Source organism: Sceloporus occidentalis, unplaced genomic scaffold (assembly GCF_023333645.1).
Source record: "Sceloporus occidentalis isolate IW3139 unplaced genomic scaffold, rSceOcc1.0.p SCAF_4, whole genome shotgun sequence".
Lineage (NCBI taxonomy): Eukaryota > Metazoa > Chordata > Lepidosauria > Squamata > Phrynosomatidae > Sceloporus > Sceloporus occidentalis.
In genome coordinates, this window is record NW_028316984.1 from 47,772,496 (window position 1) to 47,800,110 (window position 27,615).

General features: G+C 39.5%; 1 protein-coding gene across 3 annotated transcripts in view; it reads right to left on the bottom strand.

Moving 5' to 3' along the window:
* GPD2 (glycerol-3-phosphate dehydrogenase 2) overlaps window positions 1-27,615 on the bottom strand; it is a 136,142-nt gene that overhangs the window by 23,312 nt on the left and 85,215 nt on the right. For all 3 annotated transcript variants that reach the window (XM_089519991.1, XM_089519992.1, XM_089519993.1), the window contains 6 exons: window positions 21,676-21,840; window positions 20,556-20,700; window positions 9,702-9,895; window positions 2,546-2,680; window positions 1,780-1,955; window positions 620-751 (listed from right to left, as the gene is read on the bottom strand). In XM_089519991.1, the coding sequence (XP_089376117.1) occupies window positions 620-751; window positions 1,780-1,955; window positions 2,546-2,680; window positions 9,702-9,895; window positions 20,556-20,700; window positions 21,676-21,840 (947 nt within the window). The remainder of the gene's footprint in view (window positions 1-619; window positions 752-1,779; window positions 1,956-2,545; window positions 2,681-9,701; window positions 9,896-20,555; window positions 20,701-21,675; window positions 21,841-27,615) is intronic.

The following is a 27,615-nucleotide window of genomic DNA, read 5'->3' on the forward strand; positions in this document are numbered from 1 at the left end:
GAGGCTCTATTCCTGAGATTCACCGCAGCGAAAGCTCAACAATGGGGGCACCTATCAGAAATATGTGCTTCCCCTAAGCAAAAAAGGCATTTAGAATGACCATCATTGAAAGCAATCTTTTGGTCACATTCGGAGCAATGTTTAAACAGGGTGGCCATAAGAGGCCTAGAAGTGGTGGGCCATCCGGGCCGGCAACACTTCGCTCTCACAAGGATCAAAATTTTTAGGGGGCAATGCTTGAAAAAGAGGAAGAAAAGACAAAAATCTACCGTACAGTAAGGGAAGGGAAAAGGAGAAAGACAAAAAGTCTACGTACAGTTGAAATCTACTCAGCTCAGAAGCAAACCGAAGGAGATGTTTCTCTTGCGGCAGATGAAAGAGAACTGAAGGAGGAGCTAGATTGGCGGGATTGGCCATGCTCAGTGCATGGGAGTAGGAGGGGCTCCCGCCAATCTGCTCAGCTTTTCAGCTTCCGAATGGAGTCTCTGTGCAGGCGCAGTACCCAATTATGTGAGGCACAGAGACCACGAAGAAGAACTTTTATTACAAGACAGCAGAACACTGAAAAAGAAACACAAAGAAGCAAAAGGGGAGGGAACAACAAAGCCCTCAATCATACCTCTGACTCAATGTAAGGAAATTCTGATACAAGACGTTTTCCAACAATAGGCCATCTCTTTCCAGTCACTTGAGCTAACTTGGCCACTTCAAAAGCCTTGTCCCCAAATGTACTTGCAAGATGCTGAGCCACCTATGAAAGTGAGAGCAGGTTAAGGAACTGATGCTTACTGGAATACACCACCTAGGGCAGGAGTTATTCTTGTGCATTCTCTTGTCACCTGTAATAAATAGGCTGAAGAAGACATCAGATGCAAGATTATGTGGGAGGCAACTGACTACATGGGGAATGCTGAGGCCAGCACTAATGCTGCTATGCATGTATCAATTGAACGGTGACTAACGATGCTTCAGATTCCTGCTACTGTGATCAGGTTTGAAGAATAGATTGTGAGAAGTCACAAAGATTCATACCCTCATAGTCCAAAGAGAATGCATATATTAAGTAAATAAGGATTATAAAGTAATTACAATAATGAATTAATTCTAATTATGAATAAGAAGAAACAGTTAGGCAAAAAGAGAATAAACCTCCCATTTCATTAAAAAATTATAGTCAGTAACAGGATTACAGCCATCTCATATCACCTTGACACATTTTTAAAAATGCACCCCAAGGTGTAATACCTATGTTAAACCAAAGGAGGGATAAGATAGGTAGGCATTTTGAATGAGAAACTTGTCTTTTTTACTATCAGCCCTTGTCTCAACATTTTCCAAGCCTCTGCCCTATTCAGTTATCACTATCAACTTTATACCCCATCTTGTCCCCAAAACTAGGAAAGTGGCTCTAGCCTCTGCCTTTGGTCCTCCTCCTCCTCCTTCTCTTATCCCTCCTTAATGGCCTTGGCATTCACCAAGGATGGCAGGCTTGGTCTCCACACTCCTGTCAGGATCCAGAGGTCCAGCATGACAGGAGGTCACACTGCTCCAGTCTCAATATTGGAGGATTTCTCCGTCTGCCATTTCACACTGTTCAGGAGAAGTCCTCTAATTATTCAGAGAGTGTTTTAGTGGGAAGGGAGTGTTGCATTGGCAAAAAAGAAAACTCCTTTCTGTGAACTTACTAAGGATCTTCTAAGAATGTTCTAAGGATCCCCATTCTACCTACTAATTATTTTTAAATTAATTGATTAATTAATTTGATACCACAAGTCTCACCTCACTTTCCATTCCATAATCTTGAACCAGTCGGATATAAAGGGTAGGGCTCCAACCCGCTGCACCTTGAAGGAGAAGTCCTACAGTCTTACAGGGACCAGCATGAAGGCCATGAGCTTTTACAGCAGCATCTATGGTATCTTGTGCCATTGAACGATACGTAGTCCATTTCCCACCTGAGAGTGTTAATAAACATGGATGTTGTGGTGAGCTTGATCCATTGTGTGCAGCAGAATCCAATATTATTATCATTTTAGAATGAGATGTGTGGAGCTGAGTCTGGACAGTAGTACAGTCAATGACCTGGCGTTGCTCACCACATTCTTTCTCCACAGAGGGAAGTCTGTGGGGAGGGAAGACTACCAGGAGCACTCACTCAGCCACATTTTCAGATCTGTTGCCTCCCAAAGCAGTGGCTGTGGCTGTGGCTGCCTCAACTCCACCCTTCTCTGTGGGGAAGGCAAAGAGGAGTCATGTTGACTCCTTGACTGCAGAAGTTCCCATCAGCATCCCCCTCCCCTGTCTCCCTTCTGAAGAGCCATGATTTCAGTAAAACACAGATCCCAACAGGTGAGATTAGACTCACAGGATAGCAGTTCCTTTTACAATTTTCAGTTTAACAGTTAAGAAATTTGACCATGTATCTGACTTGTCTCCTTTAACCAAGTGCTTGAATGTTCCAAGTCATACAACTAGTATAGAATTTCTAATTTTACGTGCATGTGTGTGTGTGTGAAAGAGAGTGAGAAAGTGCACGTTCTCATACCTGCTATGGTCACAAGTCCACTGTCACTAACATGTACTACATGGTTCCGGGATATTGACTGGGTGTCTTTGGAATTGGGGTCTGTCACAAGAGGACGAATCCCACTCCATGCTGCCAGAACATCACCTCTCCTCACTGTTGTTGAAAGGACAAAAAAGAAAACTCATCTGAAACATTTTCTCAAGAAAGGTTTTTAAAACAATATATGCTGTAAGTGCTCGGAAGGAAGGGAAGGAGGAAAGGGAAGGAAGAGAAGGGAAGGAAGGAAGAGAAGGGGAGGGAGGGAGGGAGGGAGGGGAGGGGACTCATCACAATTTATAAAATATCATCTCAGAGAAATAATACTGCCAGGCTCCACAAATAGAAAGGCAAAAAAGATGAAAGCACCACTCTGCTGCAATTGGTATCTCTTGATTTAAGAAAGCCTAATGTTTAAGCAGTCTATGAAAAACCTCACAATAATACTATAACAGAACTAGAAAGAGGTACTTGTTTCAGATAAATAAATGCCAAAAAAAGATGGGACAACATAAGAAAAATGAAAATCTGCATCAGGGAAAACAATAAACTAATTTTAAATTGACTTCAAAATCTGTGAACCTTCTAAGGTCTTAATATGAAAACTCTTAAATACTGAAAACTATGAAAATTCTTAAACACCAATACATTTAAAACTTAATTCCCTCAGGCTTTCAGGAGGAGGATAAATTTTATACCATTTACCCCAAACGGGCAAGGAATAATACATTTAATTTATGGTGACCTGCTGTTTATTTTTTAGCAATCTCATACAGAGATATTGGCTATACTCCCCTCTTACAACCATGCAAATATATAGTAGTATGTAGATACACAAAAAATACATGTCCTTTAGATTTGGAACATAAGCATGTAACACATGACACATTTGTGTCTCACTGTGTTCAAAATTACTAAAATCCTGGAATTCATGTTATCAGTTTAGTTTTTTAGTGTCTTTACTGTTTGAAACAAATGTATTCCAAGTTCAAGTTCATCTTTATTACGGTCATAGACCAGCACAGGTAAAAGGGGGATACAGAATAAAAGGAGGTAATGGTAAAAACAATAGTAAAATCAGGGTAAAAACAAGGTAAAAATACAGGTTAAAAACAGTCTAGCCTCAACAGGATTCAGCCATTTGCTGTTGGGGATACAGAATAAAAGAAGGTAATGGTAAACACGAGCTAAAAACAGTATTTCCTTTTAAAATTCAGTGTGGCAGGGCAATACTAGGCCCTGCGAAGGTCATTTCCTGAGACAAATGTGATAAAGACAAACAACTGGATCCTAGAACAAATCAAGCCTGAACTCTCCCTGGAAGCCAAGTTGACTAAATTGACGGTGTGGTATTTTGACCACAGCATGAGAATGCATGACTCATTAGAAAAGACAATGATGCTGGAAGGTAGAGGGGAGTAGAAAGAGAGGAAAACCACATGGCAGATGGATAGACTCAATTAGGGAGCAGAGAGATAAAGAATAGTGGGGCTTGGAAACATCTTATCCACAGGGTTACCATGAGGTGAGGTCAACCTGAAGGCAGTTAACAACAACAACAATCCCAAAAGGCCAAATGAGTTCATTCTTTCCCCACAACAATGCAGGCATCTGACTAACATCTCCAATTGTTTTTTATCTCCTGTTTGGTTTGTAACATCTTGTCTGATGAAGAAGCCCATGGAGCTTTGAAAGCTTGCAACAAATATATTGTGCATTTTGGTTGGCCAATAAAGGTATCACTGATGGATTTTTGTTTGTTTTTGTTAAAAGGCCAACACAGCTACCCTGAATATTTTCTATATTGTGTGATACTGCATTGTAGCTGCCTGTGGACTGGGACTTCAAACAAGGTAAAACGTTTTTTTCTTCTTAAATTTGGACTGAATTTGCATGTTTTACCCCTACATCTCCAAAACGTTCCTGATACAAAAACATGGAGACTTCTTGAGGAATCCATTGTTCTCTGCCTCCAAAGAGGCCTGTGACTTCACTGGAATGGAGACATTTTGGATTGTTGAGATGTTGAGATGCAATGGACTTTAAATTTCCTGGACTTTGAAAATCTCCCTATTGCCGTATTGTCAGAAGAAGGAGGAGCCTGCCTGCAAAAGATATTGTCCCCATCAGAACGTCTTTACTAAGGACTGAAACAACATGCAAACTAACATCTCCAATTGTTTTTTTTCCTCCTGTTTGGTTTGTAACATCTTGCCTGATGAAGAAGCCCATGGAGCTTGGAAAGCTTGCAACAACTATATTGTGCATTTCGGTTGACCAATAAAGGTATCACTGATGAATTTTTGTTTGCACCTGCTATCCAGTTCACAATTTCTAAAGGAATGAATGAGTTGTTTCCACCCACGCAAACCTATGAGTTAAGTATATGGATATGCCAACTCAGTTTTTCAAAAAGGAGTACTAAATCTGAAGCATTATGGGCAGCAAATAAATAAGAATCCAAGAACATAGTCTCAAATGTTTGTAACTGGATTATTGATTTTTCTTCTCTATCAACAGAATTAAAAACAACTAGATATACTGTTTACTGTGGCTGAATGAGGGAAAATTTGGGGTTCATGTGTTTTTGTTTGCTGGGAAATAATTTTCTGCACATGGTCCTTCATTGGAGCTTTTAAAGTTCTGAAAAAGACTGTTTTAAGGTTATTTATTGAATATCTTTACAAGCTATCTGTAAATAAATAAATAAATAAAACTGGAGTATTCTATTTAAAATGGTTCAATTGCAATTTTACTTACAATGTCATGATAGCTTTTAAAGTCCCAAAGAAAGAAAGAATACCAACATAGCCAAGTTTTGACTTATCGCTTCAATGCAAAATTAAATATTATAAATCTAATTTAAAATATTGTTGTAGAGTAAAACATTGCTGCCATGCTGCTTATGGCAAACACTGACCACAAACCCTTCCTATCATTAGTAAAGGGGACCTTGAAGCAGTAGTACATGCACTGGTAATCTCTCGTTTAGATTTCTGTGTGCTCTACTTGGGGCTATCAAGTTCGGAAGCTTCAACTAATCCAAAATGCAGCAGCCAGATTAGTCACCAGTACTTCTAGGTTTGACCATATAACACCAGTGTTAAAATCTTTACACTGGCTGCCAATTAGCTTCTGGGTGCAATACAAGGTTTATTACCTTTAAAGCCCTACAAGGCTCAGGCCCAAGTTACCTGTGGGAACTCTTCTCCCTACATAATCCGCTCTGCACACTCAGAACATCAGGGAAGAAACTGTTGGAACATTGTAACACTCAATTAACCACAACTTCCCACAGAGCATTCATTACTGCAGCCCCTAAATTATGGAACAGTCTGCCGGAAAAGATCTGTCTTATCACCGCTTTAGATGCCTTTAAAAAGGCACTAAAGACGGATCTCTTCTGGTGGGCTTTCCCACTGGATCTGGTATATAATCTGGTATGATTAAGACCCCCCCTCTCTAAGTATGATGGTACATGAATTGAGATATGAAGATTTTAAGGAACTAATAGGGATGTATAATTCAGTATTAGTATTTTATTGATTGTTCAATTGTATTGTATTATATTAATGCTGTAATCTCGCTTCGATCCTTGGAAAAGACGGGATATATAAATAATAATAATAATAATAATTATTATTATTATTATTATTATTATTATTATACACCTGGTCCCACCACCTGCTGGAAACTGCTTGGTTCCACAGGTGCAGAATGAGAACAAGTCACTGTTTACGTTAAGAAATTTCCCATCATTAACTTCTTCCTTACTTAGCTTGGCTCTTGAAAATGGGGAGTGAAACCTTTATGTTATCTAACAATTGATATTTAAACTCAAATCACATCACACACGTGATGAATAGGTAAGTTACATTCTTTATTCCTAGCAAGACAAATTCACAGTTTTTCACATTCCTTTTAATCTTTCTATAGCAGCATAATGAAAAAAACGTAGCACCACAGAATAATTTCTCACATGCATGTGATACAATCTGGACTTGGCCTGTTGCACATGGAGATGCTCAAGATTTTATATGCCAGTGCCAGACCTTAGGAAAGAATATCATAGTTATTTGCTGCAGGGTGTTTGCAGGAGACAGAAATGTCAATGATTTCAACAGGGGAAGAGGCCAATGAAATTTGAAATTTCTGCATTTAACAATTCAAGCTTTCTAAATTGTGTGTGTGTTTTTAAGTATTTAAATTACATTTTCAACCACCTCAAAGTTGCCCTTGGACTACCACAAGGGATCAGGAAGAGGTCGCAAGGACCAACACCAAAGAATATTATTTTTCACTTGTCACCAAGACAAAATAGAGCCAGAGATTTTATCTGATTTCTCTTGAAAACAACATGTAGTCTTTCCATTATTTTTCCAAAAAGCTTGTGGTCCAACCATTTACTCTGTGTGTGATTATATGCCCTGAAAGTTGCCTGTTCACTTATGGCAACCCCATGCATTTCACAGGGAAAGAATAGGCAAAATCAGAGGTGGTTCTGTCAGTTCCTTCTTCTGAATACAGCTGGCATCATGTGGCATTTGTTGGCAGTCTCACATCCACATGCTAACCACAGCTGACCCTGCTTAGCTTCCAAGATCAGACAGGATCTGGTTTCTTTTAGAGTATTTGGGCTATTTACTAGCTACTACTAACATATTCTCCTTCATGACGGCAAAAGAGGACTCCCTGACTAGTCTAAAAAAAGGAGAGAAGAGGAAAGCTTCAAAGATAATCAAAAGATAAAAATAAATTAAAAGAGTTTTCCCCATTTCTTTCTTAGCCCAACCTTACTACGGCTATAGATATTGTCATTTAGGATAACTAGACAGAAAAGCCAGTAGGGCACAGTAGCCCCTGACCAAGTACCTCCCTCCCTCTACATCAAAATCATATTGTTAGTTTTTTAAACAAATAAATGAATGGAGGGATTCCCGCCCGAATACCCCATGTAAGTCTTACATTTTTAAAAAGCTGACAAAAATCCTTAGCTTCCTTATTTCTCTGTTTCTTTCCTGTCAGCAGATACCTTACTACTTGCCTCTTCTAAATGAAAGCACATTCACAAAACCCTGTTAACAAATTTCAGTTTTACTTCAAAGTGGACAAGAGCCATCACACACAAGACCTATGTATATGAAGGTGGAGGAGATGTTTTGGGTGGAAGTGCTGTTTTGTTTTGTTTTGTTTTAAAGATATCTCTTTCACAGGAGTGTTAACTGAAAAATCAATAATGCCTTATAAAAAAATATCCTGAAACAGAAGAGATGTGAGAAATCAATGTTGTTCTGCCAGAATGTTTAACCCACCAAAATGAAGTGCTAATCACAGAAATAAGATACCATATTACATTTATAAATTAATGAAACTAGAAAAAGCAGCATGTGTGACTCTATAATTAAACAGCTGGAACACATCCAAGCCTGTGTAAGTTGATAACCCTGCCACTGTCTTTGGCAGCAAAAAGGCAGGTCTGCAGTGAGTTGATATGGCCGGCACAATTGTTAATTCTCTAACAGACAATCTATAAACACGACTAATTACACATGTGGAAAAAAGCGTGCAGCCCAGGTTGGTTACTTTCAAAAGCACTAAATGCTCACAAAGACTACTTTTGCAGAACTGCCCTGCAAAAAAACCCTAAAACTAAAAATCTGTCTTAATCAATCCGCCAAGCTATAGCTTTCTGGAAGCAACCAGCTTGCCTGACAAACCACAGCTTTTTTTAAAAAAATTCTGCACAAGCAACCTAATGATAGGGGTTTTTTTCTCTTCCTGTAGACCATTTTTCTTTAATGACTACAACAATAACAGAACTATCAATTACCCATTTCAAGGAAGAACAAACAAGCAATCCAGAATTTTCACTCTGTGAAGGGGTGGTTTCTGAATGTGAATATTCAGCCTCTGTCAACACCTATAAAGGGCAACTCAGAGTTCATGCTTTTTTATAGAATCAACTTAATGAGAGTGGATGATTCAGGGGTTTGGTAATGAAATCTGATGCTTTTTATGTCTCTCCATTCTCAAACCTGTTTCTGATTGGAAAATAATCAGAAAATTCTGCAGTGGCCTATGTTAAATGGACAACAAACAGGCAGACAGACAGACAATCTTCCCAAAAGCAACATCTGAGGGGAGATAGAGAAAATGAATTGACTTTACTCACCTCATACAACAGAAAGAGGTTGGTGTGGCGGAATCAAATTCAACTCACCCCCCTCCCCTGCAATAAAGCTATGCAAAATCTCACGACTCCAGTGGAGATTTCCTATTTCTCTAAGAGCACATATTTTCTTTTAGGGTATGTTCACTTCCTATTAATTGAGGTACCATTTTATCTGGATTCAGCACCCTTTTTGGAGTTGTAAATAGGATGATTAGAATGTCATACTCACTGATGGAATGCTAACATCATATTGGTGATTACTCTGTTCATGAGCAGTAGCTAGGCAGGACATGCCAGTGGCTAGGAATTCCCTTCCCAGTCCACTTACCTGCAGCCAATGCTTGGAAGTACCAGCTGGGAACTCTTCCCTTCTGTTCCTCACACAGGGAAGAGCAGCAAACTGGTTGTTCTTAGCTGCCACTTATAGGAGGAGGAACACACACAACAGCCTGAATATTCCCTATGAAATTTATGGGATCATCCTACATCACCAGGCAACTTGAAGGGACATACATACAAAGAGAAGTCAACGGGTCCCTTAACTCTGTTCTCAGCACTGGATAAGAACACTTAACTCTTTCTACCCCTTGGTTAAAGCATTAAGTGGGACAATTCCTCCAGCCCATCAGCCGATGACTTCAGGGGGATGTCATCACTTGTCCTATAGAGGCCTGGTGGGTAGATACATCCTCCAATATATTTCCTACTCCTGTAAAATAAAGTGAGACAACCCTGGCCTCATAATTCACAGTATTGGGGAAAATTTCTTTTCTTTCCATCACACAAATCGCTCAATTCGGTGCTTTTTGAAACATCAGACCAGCTTTACTTTATATGACCTTTCTGAAAGGATTTTTTTTTTTTTTTGGCTCACTGTTATCCTCGATCTAAATTTTCTTAATGGAAAGAAAATGTTCACAAATGCAGAAGTCTCCTAGTATCAGCCACCATTACTGCTAAAATTACCTTCAACATCACAACTAAGATAGTTGCGCACTTCTGTCAAAATGAAGTTGATGTCTTCTTCTGTAGGAATTGGGTGAGGCGTGACTTCAGTTGCAGTGTCCGTAGTACCAGCAATAGTCATCTTTTGCCATGGCAAGAAGAAAATCACTCGTCCATCGCTAGTGGATGGGTCCAGGAGTCCCATGTTATCAGGGCTGGAATTGAGGGAGAGATGGAAATCAGCCAAAAGTTTTTGGAAGCTTACCCAAAGAGCAGGAAAGCAACAGTTTCCTGTTGTTTATCTTGTACCATCCTTTATTTTAAGAGAGATGAAAGACCTTTCATTTATACCCTCATTCTCCCAAACCTGGAACTGGAGGTGGCTCACAACAAGATTAATTTAAAAGGTGATGATAAAAAGACAAAAATTATAATGTTAGAGTACAATTAAATAAATTATAATATTGAAATACAATTAATTTTAAAGCATAGTAACAGTGAATTGCATAGTAAAGAAATTGCAAAACTCAACCATTTAAAACCCATTCCTCAGCAACCAGTCAACTGCCAAAACCCTGCCTGAATAAAAATAGTGTTATCCAGTTCCTTCAGTCCATTTGTGCCGCTATTGGGCTATGCTGTGCTGTGTTGATCTGTGATGGTGTGAAACCACGAATGGATACTATTGCCTGGTGATAAGGAATTCAGACATACATGTATATCTCATGTGAACATGGGTGTGGGGTGGTAGCTTTCTTCCTGATCTTCAGCACTCCCAGTAACATGGAAAGACTACTGTAAAATGCTACACTGGTGGTACTATTCTCCTAATAGGTTGGCATAAATGAAAAGAACTGATAAAGATAAATGCTGGAAGTGCTAAAAACAAGAAGGAACACTATATCACATCTGGTGGACCTGCCCCCTAGCAATCAAATACTGGAAGAATATACATAATTCAATGCAAAAAATCTTACAAATTCAAATTAAATTAAGACCTGAAAGTTTTCTGCTAAATATTATAGAGGAGAATGAAGAAAGGAAATATTTAGAAACTATTTTATATTTGATTACTGCTGCTAGAAAACATATGCTCAAAAATGGAAACAAAAAAAAAATTACAGCAGTAGAAGACTGGCTATGGAAAAGCCTTGACATGATGGAATTGGACAGATTGACGATGATAATAAAAGGAAGATGGAAGGAGGGCTGGAAAAAGGACTGGGAACTACTTAAAATTTTCTGTAAAAATAAAGAATATAAAGAGAATATACAAAAAAATCAGAAAAGATTATCAGAACTATAGATAAAAAAAAAAATAAGACAGAAAATATTCTGATTTGTAGACCTATATAATATCTGAAACACTGAGGAGTTTAGTATCTTTTCTCCTTTATCATCTTCAAGATATATTATTTATCTAGAATTAATGAAAATACACTTTTATAAAATCATGACAAAGTAGTAATAATGATAATTGAATCTCTGTTTAAATTAACACTTATTTTTTATAATTACTCAATACCCAAAGAGAAAATACTCTGCAATTAAATGTCAAATCAACAATTTGAATATTAGAAAATCTGTTAAAATGAATAAGATATATGGTAAGGTATAGAGTATGTTTTAAATTTAATCAAGACCTAAATGAAATGCGGATTAAGAAAGAACAAAGAAGACGTTAAGATAAGAATAGTTATGCTCGATGAATACCAGATAAAATATGTATACAGATTAATTTCTGGGAGGGAGGGAAGCCACTATTTAAAGAATATGTATTAGGATAGAGCAAATATAAGCGAATGAGTTCATTGTACTAAAGATATACTGGGTGAGGAGAGATAAATATCTATAAGCATTGTTACTATACTGTTTGCAAAGTACAACTATGAATGTATAATTGTAAAGCTCATCCTAAGAAATAAAAAAAGTTTTAAAAAAAGGAAAGAAGTAACATGATAGGTTGCACTCAACATACATACATACATACATACATACATACATTCATATATCCCCCACCCTTCTCCCAGGACTGAGACTCAGGGCAGCTTACAACTTTAAAAACAGTACATAGGGAGATCTTGTAGCACCTTTGAGACTAACTGAAAGAAATGGCAGCATGGCTTTCCATTCTACCAATGCATCTGAGGAAGTAGACTCAAGTCTAAGAAAGCTCATGCTGCCAATTTCTTTCTTTCAGTTAGTCTCAAAGGTGCTACACGATCTCTCTACATACTAATTGTACAGGCTAACATGGCTATATCTTTGAACATTAAAAACAATTAAAATACAAAAATAATACATTAAAATAATATTAAACTATTACAATAATTTTTTAAAAGAAGTTAAAAATGTCTAAAATACATTAAAACAATATCACATCCCAGGGTGTTCCTTAAAAGTTTTCTGTTTTGAATGCCTGTTTGAAAAGGAAGGTTTTTTTCCTGTTGGTGGAAGGCCATCAAGGAAGGAGCCATTCTGGCCTCCCTTGGAAGGGAGTTCCAAAGTGTAGGGGCAGCCATAGAAAAGGCCCTCTCTTGTGTCCACACCAACCATTCTTGTGATGGTGGTAGGATGGAGAGAAGGGCCTCCTCTGAGGATCTCAGGGTCCAGGCAGGCTCATATAAGGAAATATGGTCTGCCAAATACCCTGGACCAGGGCCATATAGAGCTTTAACGGTCATCACCAACACTTTGAATTATGCCCAGAAACAAACTGGCAGCCAGTAGAGCTGTTTCAACAGGGGTGTTGTATGATCTCTGTAACCTGCCCCTGTTAGCAGCCTGGCTGCAGCTCTTTAAACCAACTGAAGTTTCCAAACACTTTTCAAAGGCAGCCCCCAAATAGAGCTCATTACACTAGTCCAAACGGGATGTAATCAAGGCATGTACCACTGTGGCCAGATCCGACATCTTAAGGAACGAGCACAGTTGGCACACAAGTTTTAAATGTGCAAAAGCACTCCTGGGCCTCCAGGTTCAAAGTTGAATCCAGGAGTACTCCCAAACTGTGAATCTGCGTCTTCAGCATGACCCCATCTAATGCAGGCTGGCTCCATATTCCATGATCTGCCTTCTGACTGACCAGGAGCACCTCTGTCTTGTCTGGATTAAGTTTCAACTTATTTGCCCTCATCCAGTCCATTACTGATGACAGACGCTGGTTTAGGACCAAGACAGCCTCCTTGGATTGAGGTGGAAAGGAGTAGTAGAGTTGAGTGTCATCAGCATATTGATGACACCTCACTCCAAAACTCTGGATAACCTCTCCCAGTGGCCTAATGTATACGCCAAATAACATAGGGGACATTCTGTTGTCCCATAGAACCCTGAGGGACCTCACAGGCTAATGGCCAGGGGATTGAGCAGGAGTCCCCCAGCACCACCTTTTGGGTTCGCCCCTCCAAGAAGGAACAGAGCCACTGTAAAACAGTACCTCCAAGCCCCATCCCAGAGAGACGGTCCAGGATATCATGATCGATGGTATCGAAAGCCACTGACAGATCCAGCAGAACCAACAGGGACACACTTCCCCTGTCAAGTCATCCACCAAGGCAACCAAGGCTGTCTGTTCCATAGCCAGGCTTGAAACCAGAACATATTAGGAGAATCCCCACATATAACCATGGAGGTGGGGTTTGAGTAGGTGTAGGATGGGATCAAGGCACCCTCCTGCCACTGTAGCTTCATCTGCCCCAGCAGCAGATTTCCACCTGTGGCAAGCTCTCCTGGCATAAGGATATTATTGATGGTGTTCCAGCTGGCAATAGTAAGTGTTAAGTTCCCAAAACAGGTTGTCCCAGAGGTGGGGTGGAGCTGGTTTTAGGTCTGCTCAAGCCAAAGCCACTACATTCCTGCAAGGAGGAGTCTCTATCAGCCCATTCAGCTTTGCCTGTGTAAACATGGTATACTTAATTTTCCTCCCATGCTCCTTGACAGTGGTGAATGAGTGGATGAATCAGCTAAACGGAAAAATCCAGCAGAACGGCCTATCACATCTTTATCCTTTTGTGGGGATTAAGATGAGATGGTAGATGTATGACTTCACTCCATCCCAATCCCATTTAGAACTACACCAAGACTTGTTTTATTATGTCAGGTTATAGTAGGTAACTCAACCTGTAGTCTGACCAAGGAAAATGTTGTAGAGAACTAGTTTCTCTAAGCCTAATAACAATGATCAAAAATAATAACAACATAAGATTTACATATTCACATCCCAATAGAAACTTATTCAACTTCACATATTTGTTTCCCTGCACATATATTATCTTTCAGAAGAAGAAGAAAATACCATGTGAGTAGCACACCACATAGAAGATGACAATTACATACACTTGAAGTCTAAGTTCTACACTAAGAAGTCTTTGAGATGATATTTATATACAGCTTAAGGATACATTTGGAGAAGTACAGCTTAAAAAATGGGTGTCAACATGGACTTGTGCAAGGTAAACCATGGCAGATAAGTAATTACTTTTTGAAATGAAATCGCTATTGATTTAGAGAGAGGAAGAAAAACTCAGGAATTTAATATACAGACTTAAACTATTCAAAAAAGTTTTCAAATAAGCTCTCTAAATTGGCTTAAAACAAGCAAAACTACAGAGGGGCTGAGCATATACTTTGCAGAGATTGCTGGGAAATAATTTGCATTATGTTTTAATGTCACTAAAGGAGTGAAAATGGGAAGAATGACAGGCTTTCATATCCCACTGTCTTCCCCATTTCTACCACAACTTTTCCATCTTCTTTCAAGAATCAGGGTGCCAAATAGAAATACCAAAATAAAATGTGGATAATGTTCTAGATATGGCTTGTGTCCAGGTTATTTGAAGGACCTTTTCTTCTTTTATGAGCCCACTAGAACACTGAGATCATCAGGAGAAACCATTCTCTTATGACCCACCACCTTCTAAGGTTTGTTTGATGGGATAAAGAGAGAGGGTCTTCTCAGTGGCTGTTCCCAGGCTATGGAACTCCCTCCCTACAGAGGCCCAGTTGGACCCATCCCTGCTCTACTTTCAGCAGCAGATAAAAAGACTCTTATGCTGCCAAGCTTTCCCCCGTTGCTTAGCTTCCCTATATCTTAGGGCCCTCTCCCAGTATCCAAAAACTCTCAAGATGTGAGGTTTGACAATCAGTTTGCAGCTACATGAGAAATCAGTCATTATGAGCTATCATTTCAACTCAGTCAAAGCAGTACCAATGGCCTGCTAAACAAACACAGTACAATACAGGCAGTCTCTACACTACAGAATTAATGAGGTTTGACGCCACATGGCTCAGTGTTATGGAATTCTGGAATTTGTACTTTTATGAGACACCATCACAAACATGGTTGGTGAGGACACGAGAGAGGGCCTTCTCGGTGGCTGCCCCTAGACTCTGGCACTCCCTGCCAAGGAGATCAGAATGGCTCCCTCCTTGATGGCCTTCCGCTGGCAGGTGAAGACCTACCTGTTCACACCTGTTTAAGGAATTGCTATAAGGACAGGCTGGGATGTTGGACCATTTTAAAAATTTGTTACACTTTCCCCCCCCCCCTCTTATTTATAGTTTTATCTTTTTAAAATATGTTTTATTCTTTTAATAACTACCTGTTTTAATATTGTAATAATTTAATTCCTTTATAATGTACTCATTATTATTTATTTTTATTTTTATTTTTATTTTATGTTTTTATTGTACTGTTTTTAATGCTGTGAAGCCACTCTGAGTCCCAGTCCTGAGAAAAGAGCGGGATACAAATAAATAAATAAATAAATAAATATAAATAAATAAATAAATAAATAAATAAATAAATATTTAGCCTGCTGTTGGAGAGCTCTGGTGCCAGAACAAACTACAAATCCTAGGAATCCATAGGATGGAGCCATGACAGTTAAATCTGTGTCAGCTGCATGAATTCTGCAGTGTGACAGTAGCCACAGATATCATTTTTCTTCTTCTTACATTCCAGTCTACTAAAGAAGTAAATCATTGCTTGTATGAAGAAATAACATTTTAAAATATTCTGCCTAATTCTAAGCCCTTTTCTTTAATGCAGGAATGGTTACAACTTTCAATCAAAAGTTTACATAAGCCTGTTCCAGACTGCCAAAATAAAGTTGCTTTGGGTCTCTTTGGAGGTATGCTGTTTAAATGATGCATGGGTCCTAAGAGTCCGGAGGTCGTGCCAAAGCCACACTCCATTCCTAAGCACTGGAGGGCAGCTTTGGTGCAGCTTCCGGATTCTTAGGATGCATGCATCATTTAAACAGCATACCTCCAAAGAGACCTGAAGCAGCTTTATTTTGGCAGTCTGTAACAGGCCATAGAGTCCTGTGAAAAAATATGGACATGAGCTGCCATTCTCTTTACAGTTCTCAGAGAATGTAATTTCTCTCTTGGTGGCAATTTCCCCTCCACCCTGCCTTATTCTGCAGACCACTTATAAAATTCCCTTTTTATAAAATTCTCATGGGTTCCAGAAAAGTGGGGCTCAACAGCTTAGTTGTATAAAGAGTCCACCATACAGTCCATAAGTTGCAGTCAAAAGACCTTTAAAAAAAAGCAAATCAGGTGATGAGGGAAGGCTTAGGTACACTCATCCAGATTTGAAAACATCTGCTCAGCTTTAAGGAAAGGACCTCTCACTGTGTTTCAATTGCAGCTTTTCATATGGTGCAAAGAGCTTCTGATTGGAAATAAAATGTATGTTTTGTTGTTGTGTGCCTTCAAGTCACACAACAAGTGTGTATTTATGGTGATCCTAAGGAGAACCTATCATGTGGTTTTCTTGCCAAGATTTGTGGATAGGATGTTTGCCTTTGACTTCCCCTATGGCCAAGGTTACCCAGTGGGTTTTATGACCAAGCTGGGAATTGAACCCTGGCTTTCAGAATCGTAGTCCAACACTCAAACCACTACTTCCATGTTGGCTCTCAAAAATTACAAAAAGTCAACTAATCAAAATGTAGCTTGCTATTTCTCAACAAACCTGCAAGAAATGGAAAGCAAACATCCTAATCCATTGTAAGAGAGGATACTTCTAGGACTATGCGGTAATATTTTATATATACAGTCGCCCCTCCATTTTCACGGACTTGAAATCCGTATCCATCACCCATTCGCGGATGGCAAATGGAAGAGGACAAAATGGGGGCTGCACTGCCATTCAAGCCAATGGGGCTTGAATATCTGCGAGTTTTCATTTTCATAGGGGAAGGGGGTCCATAACGGATCCCCTATGAAAATGGAGGGGCGACTGTACTCATAATATCTGATTTTTTAAAAAAAATAGATACAGGATGCCTTGGGACAGGTCAAGAAGAAACTATAAGCACATAGGATCAGGCTGGGGGGGGGGGGAAACCCCACACACATATGATACTCGAAAAAGATTTCTTTGCAGAATATGTGCACCAACAGATGGATGTTGACAGAATCTAATTTAGAGTGGCAATAACCCTCTTCCATGTATGTAACTGATTTTTAGCATACATTTCCAATCAGGTAACTAAAAAGCACTGGGTCATCCTATTCCTTGGGACAGATGTTGTCAGCATAGGTTCTCTGGATCAGGTGTCTGTTTTTACATCATCCAAGAAGCAGAACCGCAATCAGTGCTATGGCCAGCAGACTGAAAATAACATCAATTGGATTAAGGATTGAAATTTATAAGGGATTACAGTCACACTAATATTATTCTGGGTGTGAGAAAGTCATGCAGTAGCTACTTAAGTGAGGACATGAATTGGTAGAACAGAATTAATGAGAGTAGAGGGAACACAGGGACTATTAATGAAGAATATAAAAATGTAAGAACCCACCGGGAAATGCTTGCAGTGTATTAACATTAAATTAATTAAATATTATCTACATTTACACATAAAAACCCCTTAAACTATTTACCATTTTTCCAGGATGATGTCAAAGTACTTTCCCAAAGAGACAAGTAGTTATAATGAAATGATACACATTTTCTGCTAAACAAGATTCAATTGGCACTGGGGGCAAAAACTTGTTGCTAAATTAATATATACATTTGAAATTTCAGTGACGTGCATATATTTATGACAGAGACAAATTATTTGGCTTATCTGTCTTTAGGATGAAATCAAGGTAGTCTTCATTCAGCAGTAGTGTGAGTGATATATGGAGAGAGCAATTGCTTTTGAAAGGAGGTAATCTGAGTACTGAAAGATGCTGAAGAATAGGGCAAAGATGGAAGCTGACACTGACTTTATTGCACAATAAATAACCAGATGAGACCCACCTCACCACACACACACACACACACACACACACACACACACACACACACCTGGGTTCCATATAAGACTGAAGCTGCTGCAGCACACTATAAGCAACATTAACTATTCCCCAAGCTTTTACCTGGTAAAATATTAAAGGTCAAAATATTTGCATTTCAGCTACTACTATGGACCCTTTTTGCATGGAAGAGTAGACTCTTTTTGTTCATTACTGGAGGTGGATGATGCAGTCAGTAGCCCTAGCAACCACACTAGTCACTGTGGCTAATCACCCCAGCTGTTCACTTTTAAGCATGCATAAATGCAAAGTATAATAAAGATATCCTTACCCTTGAGTTATATTGCTTAAGATTCCACTAAAAGGAAAGCCACAAGTGATAACAGCTAAAGGTGGAAAATCCAAACCTGCTCAGCACAAGAGAAGGAGCAATCCACCGTAGTGGTGAACTAGACGCAGCCAGACATATAGCTGTACTTTTTTCAGGGTGGATAGGCTGATCAGCAGAGAAGAAAGATGACTGGGTTTCCAACACTTAAATTGGGACTAGGAGACCCTATTTGGCCATTGGCTACATATCCACTGAGTATTCTAATTAATTTACTTGTGCTACATGTAACTATCAGGGAGTTATTCTTGCAATGCTCAGTTAAAGAAATCTACTTGCAACAAAAGACATTACACTAGCATGAAACCCAAGACTGAGAAATGGAAGAAAAAGAACTATTGGTAATGTTATTTCTGCAGGGGTTATTGTTACGTTCACACAAATGCAATAGACAGAAAGCTTCTATAATACTGCTCACACATTACACAACAGCATGTGCAAGAGTTTACACAATTTTTTGTGCAAGTGGAAGATCATCTTTCAGATTTCATTTCACAGTTCTTGCACAGTTCTATCATGCAGTAGAAAACAGTCCATCCATGAATGCGCTCTCTCTCTCTCTCTCTCTCTATATATATATATATATATATGAGAAGAAGGGGCATCTACAGTCTATTATTATTAACACTCAGCATTTACACAGCACCTTTGAGTATTTAAAGCACTTCAGTAATCTTTATGACAGGCACATAAGCTAGGCCAGTAATACAAATAGAGAGCTAAAGTGAAGAGAACAGTGAGTTGCTTAAGATTATCCTGCGACTACTCTCGGCTATTATGCTACACTGCTTCTTAAAAAGCTCACAGATCCTTCATAGAACCTGTCTTATAAATGACAGCTAGGCTGCGCAGGAAGAGAGAGTAGGCAGAGAATATTCTAAATCTACAGTGGACAAAGGAACTGGCTTCACACCAGGCCCCACCCATTTTAATTCTGTATGTTCCTTGGACAGGTCCTCCAATAACAGTATGGATACTGAGAAATAGCCTTGTTTTTTTAGTGCAACACATGATTTGCTCAGATAGGGGAGGGGGGCAGGATTTTGGCATGTCACACCTGGCCAGTATTAGTTGGTAGGGGACTATGCTCCCTTGGCTCATAGACCTGGCTGCAACAGAGCCACCTAATGTCATTATCCTCCATCTGGGCAAGAACAAACTAGTTAAGACACCTACGCTTCACCTTATTGGCAGGGTAATGGCAGACCTCCCCAATACTCAATGCCTATCTCCAGAGGTTCACATCCTATGGACTAAGATGTGACCAAGAGAGGTGTGTCTGGGCACAAGACATAACTCTGCAATTAACATAGCCTAGAGGCATGCTAGGACAGCATGCATAAACTCATCTGGATAGGCAGTGTATCTATCTCCCACCCAGGCATATATGCTGACTTGGGGTACCTTTACAAAGGTGATAGCATACACTTCTCCCCAGAAGCCTGTGATCTCTATTTGGACTTGTTAACTCATCAGCTTCAGCAATACATTCAAGTGACTGTAGTAAGTATGGAAGGAAAAGGTGCACATTGGGCAGGAGTTAAACTGGGAGAAGGAAAGCACTGGGGAAGATGCAGATTGCCTCACGTCTAGCAGAATGTTTTGACTTGTTTCATACAGTAAGCTTTGCCAGATTCCTATGAGACACTTATGGTTTGATACTCTGCTTAAGAATTTGCTGGTCTGGAAGTCATCAGGCCTCGTGTCTCCCCTACCTTATTTTGCCTACACATTGTCTACTAGCGGGAAATTATATATTAATAATGTAACTGATTGGTAGTTGCTGTATTTGTATTAAAGTTGTGGCTGTCCCTTTAACTCATATCATGGTATCTGGCCTCTCTGTCTCAGTACAAAACATTCTCATCTGTTAGTGAAACTCCTATTGACCAAACAAATACTGGTCAACCTGTACTTTTTTAATAAAAGCCACAAAAATGGAAAGCTCCAATATTCAAGTGAGGCAGGGGAGGAACCACCAGAACACATTTTCCTTCTATTTTAAACATTCATGCCTTTTCCTTGGTATAAAAACAGTCCACTTGTAACCAAGCAATCCTTTGTGAACATTCAAAGGAGATACAGTATGTAGAAGACTGTGCTCTGTGCTTCCCCTGTAGTAGCAGCGGCGGCATCATTCTCTGTCTTGCAAGCTTTTTTCTTCTAGAGGGGAAGGATTAAGTATCCATCGTAAGATTGTTATAAATGATCCAAGTTTTGAATATCTTTACCTGTAATAGCCAGGCATGACAATATGAACACCTGCACTTGGCTGACAGATGTTTGGTACTTCCTGATCATCCATTTTCCGCACTGAGTCTGTGAAAGGTCCTGTAGCATTGATAACACATTTGGCTTTGACATCAAATTCCTGCCCTGTGAAAGAAAACAGCATCAATCACATAGTCCATTTGTTTCCCTGTTCACCGACTCTGTGGATTATTAATTTATCTATGAAGTTAACCTATTGTGAAGTGCATACACACACGCACGCGCACACGCACAGACACACCATGTTATAGTAAATTGGATTATTAAGATCAGTAAAATGTTTCTTCGAGAGAGAAAGTGAATGCAGCACACCCCCCCCCCTTTTTTTTTTAAAATATAAAATATACAGAAACAAGGCAAAACAAAAAACAAAACCCAGCAGTGGCAGTAGTTCTCACACACATATACCAATTTTGCTTTATTTATTGAGTTCTCTATTTAATGACATTCTTAAACCCTGAAATTTGTTAAATGGTTCTATTACTGAAGGCACACCACACGGTATTTTACAATGTCAGCTTTGCTTGACAGAAGGGCTTGGATGTAAAGCGTGGTTTAGCCTGCCAAAGCACTAGGATTTGAATGAAAACCTGACAGAAGTTAAAGATGATTGGCATTAATGACATGCCACTGCACTTTGGAAATATGCCTCCTTTGTCAGTTAAGTGATATTTACAAACTCCAGCCTCCCAATGCACTCTCCCTCAGTCCTACCCTTCTACCTTTAAGGGAGGGGGGTTCTCTTTCTTTAAACAGAAGAGCAGAATGCATTCATAGACAGCTGTGCTATATTGCAGTTCAGCAACAGCATGCTCAAAGCACAGGCATGCAGGGAACGTAAGGAGATGGTGGTAGAATTCCTTGATCCACAAAACCACAGAATGGGACATGTAAGAAACATAGCCTCCAAAAAATAGAACTACAACCAGCTTTCTGTATGTATGTGTGATTTCTCACACACACATACAGAGAACTGGTTGTGGTCCCATTTTTTGGAGGGAGAGGGAGAGAGAGGCAGAGAGCCAATACAGGTTATGTGTTAGGGTTTTCTAAATACCACAGAGAGCAAAACCTACATACCTGTTAGAACATCTCTGCACCTTGCTCCATAGACACGGCTCTTCCCACTGTTTGAATCCGTCTTCTTCAGCAAGTGCATCACTTCAGTATAATTGGCTATGGCAGCACCATACCTGGCAGCAGTGAGGGCAATGGCAAGGTTCATTCGTGCATCGTTGTGCTGTCCTGCAGCAGGGGGCAGAATCAAAGGAAGGACATGAGTCACCTCAAGCCACTGACTTGTGGTATGGAAGTGTGTCAGAACCAATCTGTCACATCTGTCCCTGTCACACTGAATAGATGTGATGGCTGATCAGGTCTAACAAGAATTATTCAGGGAAACAACATCTCTCGGTAGGGCAAAAACATTCACCTCCTGCTTTTTTAAAATGGCGTAACAATGCAAAAGCACAAACATTTGAAAGTGGCCGAGATTACTGTCGGACCAATGTGCTTATGTGCTGTAATTGAATTATTGATATTTTATGTTCATTCATGTGAAGAAGATCACATGAAAACAAGATGCCATGCTCCATTTTGGAGAAGATGGAGTGAGATTTCTCAAATCCCCCCATTGGCAGTAGCACAGCATCTTCGAAGAATTTATTTTTTGACGGCCCCACTGGTGTTAATTAACAATCTCTATTAGCACATGCACAGCATGACATTAAAAAAAAGGCAATGGTCTTTCAGAGATTCCACTGCTAAGCCTCTACTGCCTATAAAATAGACATTCATTTTATGCACACTTTAAGTTCACAAAAGCATTTACAGTTCTTAAAAAAACCAAAAAACACACAACCCGCCCCTCAGAAGGTTTAGTTAATAGATCACTCTTAACATATATATCATTAAAGATGTATTACTGAATCTCCCTAGCTAGAGAGAGAAAAAATCAACACGGAAGAGAGCACGGGGGGGGGGGGGGAGGGGGAAGAGGGGAGGAAGAGGAGAGATGATTAATTACTTTAAAATAGTGGCATCACCTGAGACTTTCTATTTATTATTGCCACTGAAGTTTAAACCTTGGATATTGGCTAGGAGCAATTATTCTGCGTAGCAAGGGCCAAGCTCTGTGTGCCCAGAATAATTAATTACAAGGGCCAGTCTTCAGTAGGCAGAGTTCAGGTTGCCCATGTGTTGGGATCAGTTGTATCAAGATAGTACAGATAAAAGGGAAGGGGAGGGATGAATCGTAATGGATACTGTTGTTGATTTATGTAGCCAGCATTCAAAGTGTTCAGTATAAATGATTTATGTAAAGTTCGGCGCCTTCTGATTGTTCTTGAGCAACACCCAGCCACTAGGTAAGCAATCCCTTTCAAAACCAAAAGGGCAAATAACGTTAAAAGAAGGATCAATGGCTCCCAGAACTGTTACACCTCCACCTTCAAAACTTCTTGCTCTAACAGGGAGGAGGTGCAGAATGAAGCTTAAGCAAGCTAAATAGGTTGGGGGGGGGGGGATATGCCAAGCCATCAGGAAATCAAAGAAAGAGGAACAACAGCTTTTGTGAAAAGCCAGAAGGTTTTGAGGTATTATAATCTCTTCCTCTATATTTAAATTGTTCCAGTCACTTTGCTGCCTGCTGACTAAAAAGAAATGAGTCAGATCAAGTCAAATGCTATAATAAATAAATGAAACAAGAGCCTTCCCAACACTAAATAAAAAGAGAGAGGGAGCATACATTGGTAAACTCTGAATTAAATTACTAGAAGAAATTATAGTTACAAAGAAGGAAAAGAAAACCTATCAAGAGGTGGCTTTGTAATAAAAAGTGTGGTGTACATGATTTCAAAAAATCTAGCTAAAATTCACTGTTTTGATATGTCCTGTAAATCTTCTCTTGAGTTACTTCAAAGCCAAATTCTTTGTTTACACACTCTCTCACAGATCCCAGTGTGTACAAGTTTTCCTCAACACATACAGGGATTTCCAGGATCAGTGGAAGACACTCAGGTAATGGTAAATGACAGTGATGGAATGCCACTGTTACATTTTCAGTGGTGAAATGTTATTTAACAAGGAGCTGTATCTCATTTAAGGGTGATAACAACCTTGCTTTTAGAATAGTAAGTCATGTATGGATTCATGGAATAAAGATCATCACAGTTTCCTGCTATAGCTAGTTTTCAGTAAAAGAGCAACTAACTGCTTTACTATGCTAATAAAATTCACAATAAAGAAGTTTCTTTAAAAATTGAGGGTGCAACTGGGAAGCCAATAATAAAAGGGATTGTCTTTAAATTGTGTTTTGCATGAAACAAATATGACTTTATGTTCAGATCATTCTGCTTTGGATATCTTTTTTCCCACTGCCAAGATTGTTGTGGCATTCAAATCATGGTCTTTACAAAACACAGTTCTCATTACTTCTCTACCATCATAAGACTTTTCTTTGCTCAGCCAATCTTAGTGAGATTTATATAAAAATATAAGCCATCACAACAATAATTTCAAGCTATCCTGTATTCGCCACCACCCAGAAAATAAGTGTCATGTTGGCCTGGTAATATTTATTGGAAGTTTCACAAATTCCAAATATCACTGTGAAAGGAGAGAGGGAGGAAATGTAGATTGTGTGAATTGGTTCTTAAAGTTGCTACAATCATTGCTAGTCAAACTGAACTAAATGGAGATAAACTGTGAGATAGAACAAGGCACTAGTTACTAGATAACTGAGTATGTTCTTCAAACCCTGATTAACCCTAGTTTTGGTTTTCAGAGGTCTCTGATCATACTGGGAGCTGGCAGAAAATATTTTGGGACAAACAAAACATGTACGGATCTCTAAAATAAAATTGGAAAGAACTGGAACAAAAACTGGTACTTTTCTGGTTTTCTTTAATCAATCTCGCCTAAAAATTTTATTTTGTTTCCTCCTGTTTCTCTGGATGAACTCTCTATGCTGCTGAACTCTTCCAAATCTGCAACTTGTTTTCTTGATCCAATTCCTACTCGTCTTCTAATTTCTATAGCTCCCTCTCTCCTGCCCTCGCTTCTCTATATCTTTAATCTCTCTATCTCTATGGGTTCCTTCCCTTCGGTCTTTAAACTTGCTTTAGTTTCTCCTGTTTTGAAAAAACCTTCTCTTGACCCCTCTTCTTTGTCTAGCTATCGTCCGATTTCTCTTCTTCCTTTTCTTTTGAAGGTTTTTAAATGGGTCGTTTATTCTCACTGTCTTGGGTTTCTTGAAGCCAACTCCAGTCTCGATCCCTTTCAGTCCAGTTTCAGCCCACAGCATTCTACAGAGATGGCTCTCACTAAGATCTCGGATGATCTTTTACGGGCCAAGGCTAATGGCCTTTACTCTGTTCTCATTCTTCTTGATTTGTCTGCAGCCTTCGACACCATTGACCACTGTCTTCCAGCTGATATACTTTCTGACCTCGGGTTCTCAGACTCTGTTCTTGACTGGTTTAGATCTTATTTGTCAGACAGATCTTTTGCAGTGGTCACGGGTGGTCAGACGTCATCCCCTATCTGTTGGGGTTCCCCAGGGCTCTGTTCTAGGTCCCCTTCTGTTTCCTCTCTACACACTGTCCCTAGGAAAACTCATTAGTTCTTTTGGCTTTTCCTATCATTTGTATGCCAATAACACTCAGCTGTATCTTTCCACCCCTGACTTTTCTTGGAGTCTTGAACAGCAAGTTTTATCTTGTCTTACAGCTGTCTCTCAGTGGATGCGGCTTGACGCTCAATATGTCCAATATGGGCTTCCTCTTTCTCACCTCCGTCCTTTAATTTCTATCCAGCATTCAGCTGCATGCATTATCAGATCTGCCCACCGCTCCGACCATATCTCTCCTTTGTTGTCATCCCTTCACTGGCTCCCCCTCCCTTTCTGTATTCAGTATAAGCTCCTGTTGTTGACTTTCAAAGCCCTGCATGGGCTGGCCCCTCCTTATTTATCAGACCTTCTTTCTCCTCACATTCCCACTTGGGCCCTCCGTTCCGGTAGTCAAGGTCTGCTGTCTCAGCCCAGGATTTTCTCTGCCCCATCCCAGATTCGTCCCCTTTCACTTGCTGCCCCTCACTCCTGGAACCTCCTTCTCCCACGAGCATAAGTCACCACTTCTTTAATCAGTTTCAAAACTGTGTTCAAGACCATCCTGTTCAGAGAAGCATTCCCAGGCATTGTGTGACTATTTGACGTTTTTAATTTGTTGCCTGTTTTATTGAACCCTTTCTTGTATCCTTATGTATTATTTATATGTATTATGCTACTATGTAAGCCATGGGCAGGTTTACTCGTTTCTATTTTATTGTTTGTATGTACACTCTGTGCAAATCTACAGCGCTATATAAATAAAGCATAATAATAATAACAATAATAATAATCTGGATGATCCTCAGGGACATCTCACTCCAAACATATTCATTCTGCAAAGAAGTAAAATAGTTAACTCCTAGGGTCTACTGTCTCCTTTGAATGATATCCATTACCGAAGTGGTGAAGCAGCACATCATGGTATAAAAGTTTTTTAGATTGGTTTACTTCCTTCCCTCCCTCTTCTCCATCCCCCCCCCCCCCCAATTTCCCATAACTGTAGTGCCCATCTCAAGATCTGGCTGGCTAGCAAAATGCATTATTGCCAAACCAATTTTCCAACATCTTATGAGATTTAGCTTTTTAAAGGAAGAAGCCCCTTCTTTCGTCCATGGTTGGTTAACCACAGAAGAGAGAACGATAACAGTTTCTTACCGTTGGACTGACCGATTGGTTAAAAAAAGCAGCAACAGCAACAATATATTCTGCTGGAAGAATAAGCTACTAACTGGTAACTGTGGTTCTTCAAGTGTTGATCTGTGAATTTAGTGTGCTGTACAATTTTAGCTGTAATTTACAGTATTTTAATTTGTTGGAAGCTGCCTTGGGTCCCATGTTGGGAGAAAAGCAAGATTTGTTGTGTGCCTTCAAATCACATCTGACTTACAGTGACCCTAAGGAGAACCTCTCACAGGGTTTTCTTGACAGAATATGTTTGGAGAGGTTTTGCCTTTGCCCTTCTCCAAGGCTGAGAGACTGTGATTTGCCCAAGGTCACCCACTGGGTTCGATGGCCAAGTGAGGATTAAAACTCCGATCTCCCTTTGTCCTAGTTCAAGTCTCATGCCACTACAACACACTGGCTCTCTCAAAACAGGAAATAAATAAATAAATAAATAAATAAATAAATAAATAATGCAAGCTTGTTTTTTTAAGTACGTACTCACATTCACTGTCAAGCCCCCCACTCCAGCATACAAGTTTTCAAGCCAACAATTACAGTCCATTGATCCAGTACTGAAATAATGCTTGATCATATCAAGGAGTATATTGCAAAGAAGAACTTTCAAGCATCTTCTTAGTCTCTCAACATGAGTTTCTCAAAAACAAGTCATGCCAGACTCACCTTCTCTCCTTTTTTTTTTTGACAGAGTTACAAGGGAATCAGTAGTATCTTGATTTCAGTAACACCTTTGACAAGGTCCCCTATCATAGCCTTGCAAAAGAGCTAGTAAAACGTGGGCTCAACAATGCAACTGTTTGGTGTACTCAACAGTGGCCTTCTTCATCCTGGAGAGAACTGAGTAGTGGCGTGCCACAGGGTTCTGTCCTGGGCCCAGTACTATCTTATCAATGACTTGGATAATTAAATGGAGGACATGCTTATCAAATTAGGAAAAGGAGCTGATACTCCAGAGAGCAATATCAGAATTCAAAATGACCTTAGAGAGCTGGGCAAGAATCAACAAATTTTATATAGCTTTGCTTGTTTAATACTGTGAGATACAGAAAGATGATAAGTTGGAAAAGGCGAATTACTATAATCTTGTCTTCTTTCTCTTCTCCTCTTTCTCTCCTTCTTTTACCTTTTTTTCTTTTCTTCTTTCCCCCCTTTTTTCTTTTTTTCTTTTCCCCGTTGTAACAACAGCGTATTTCTGCTTATGTAGAACACATTTCTTGTAAATTTATTAT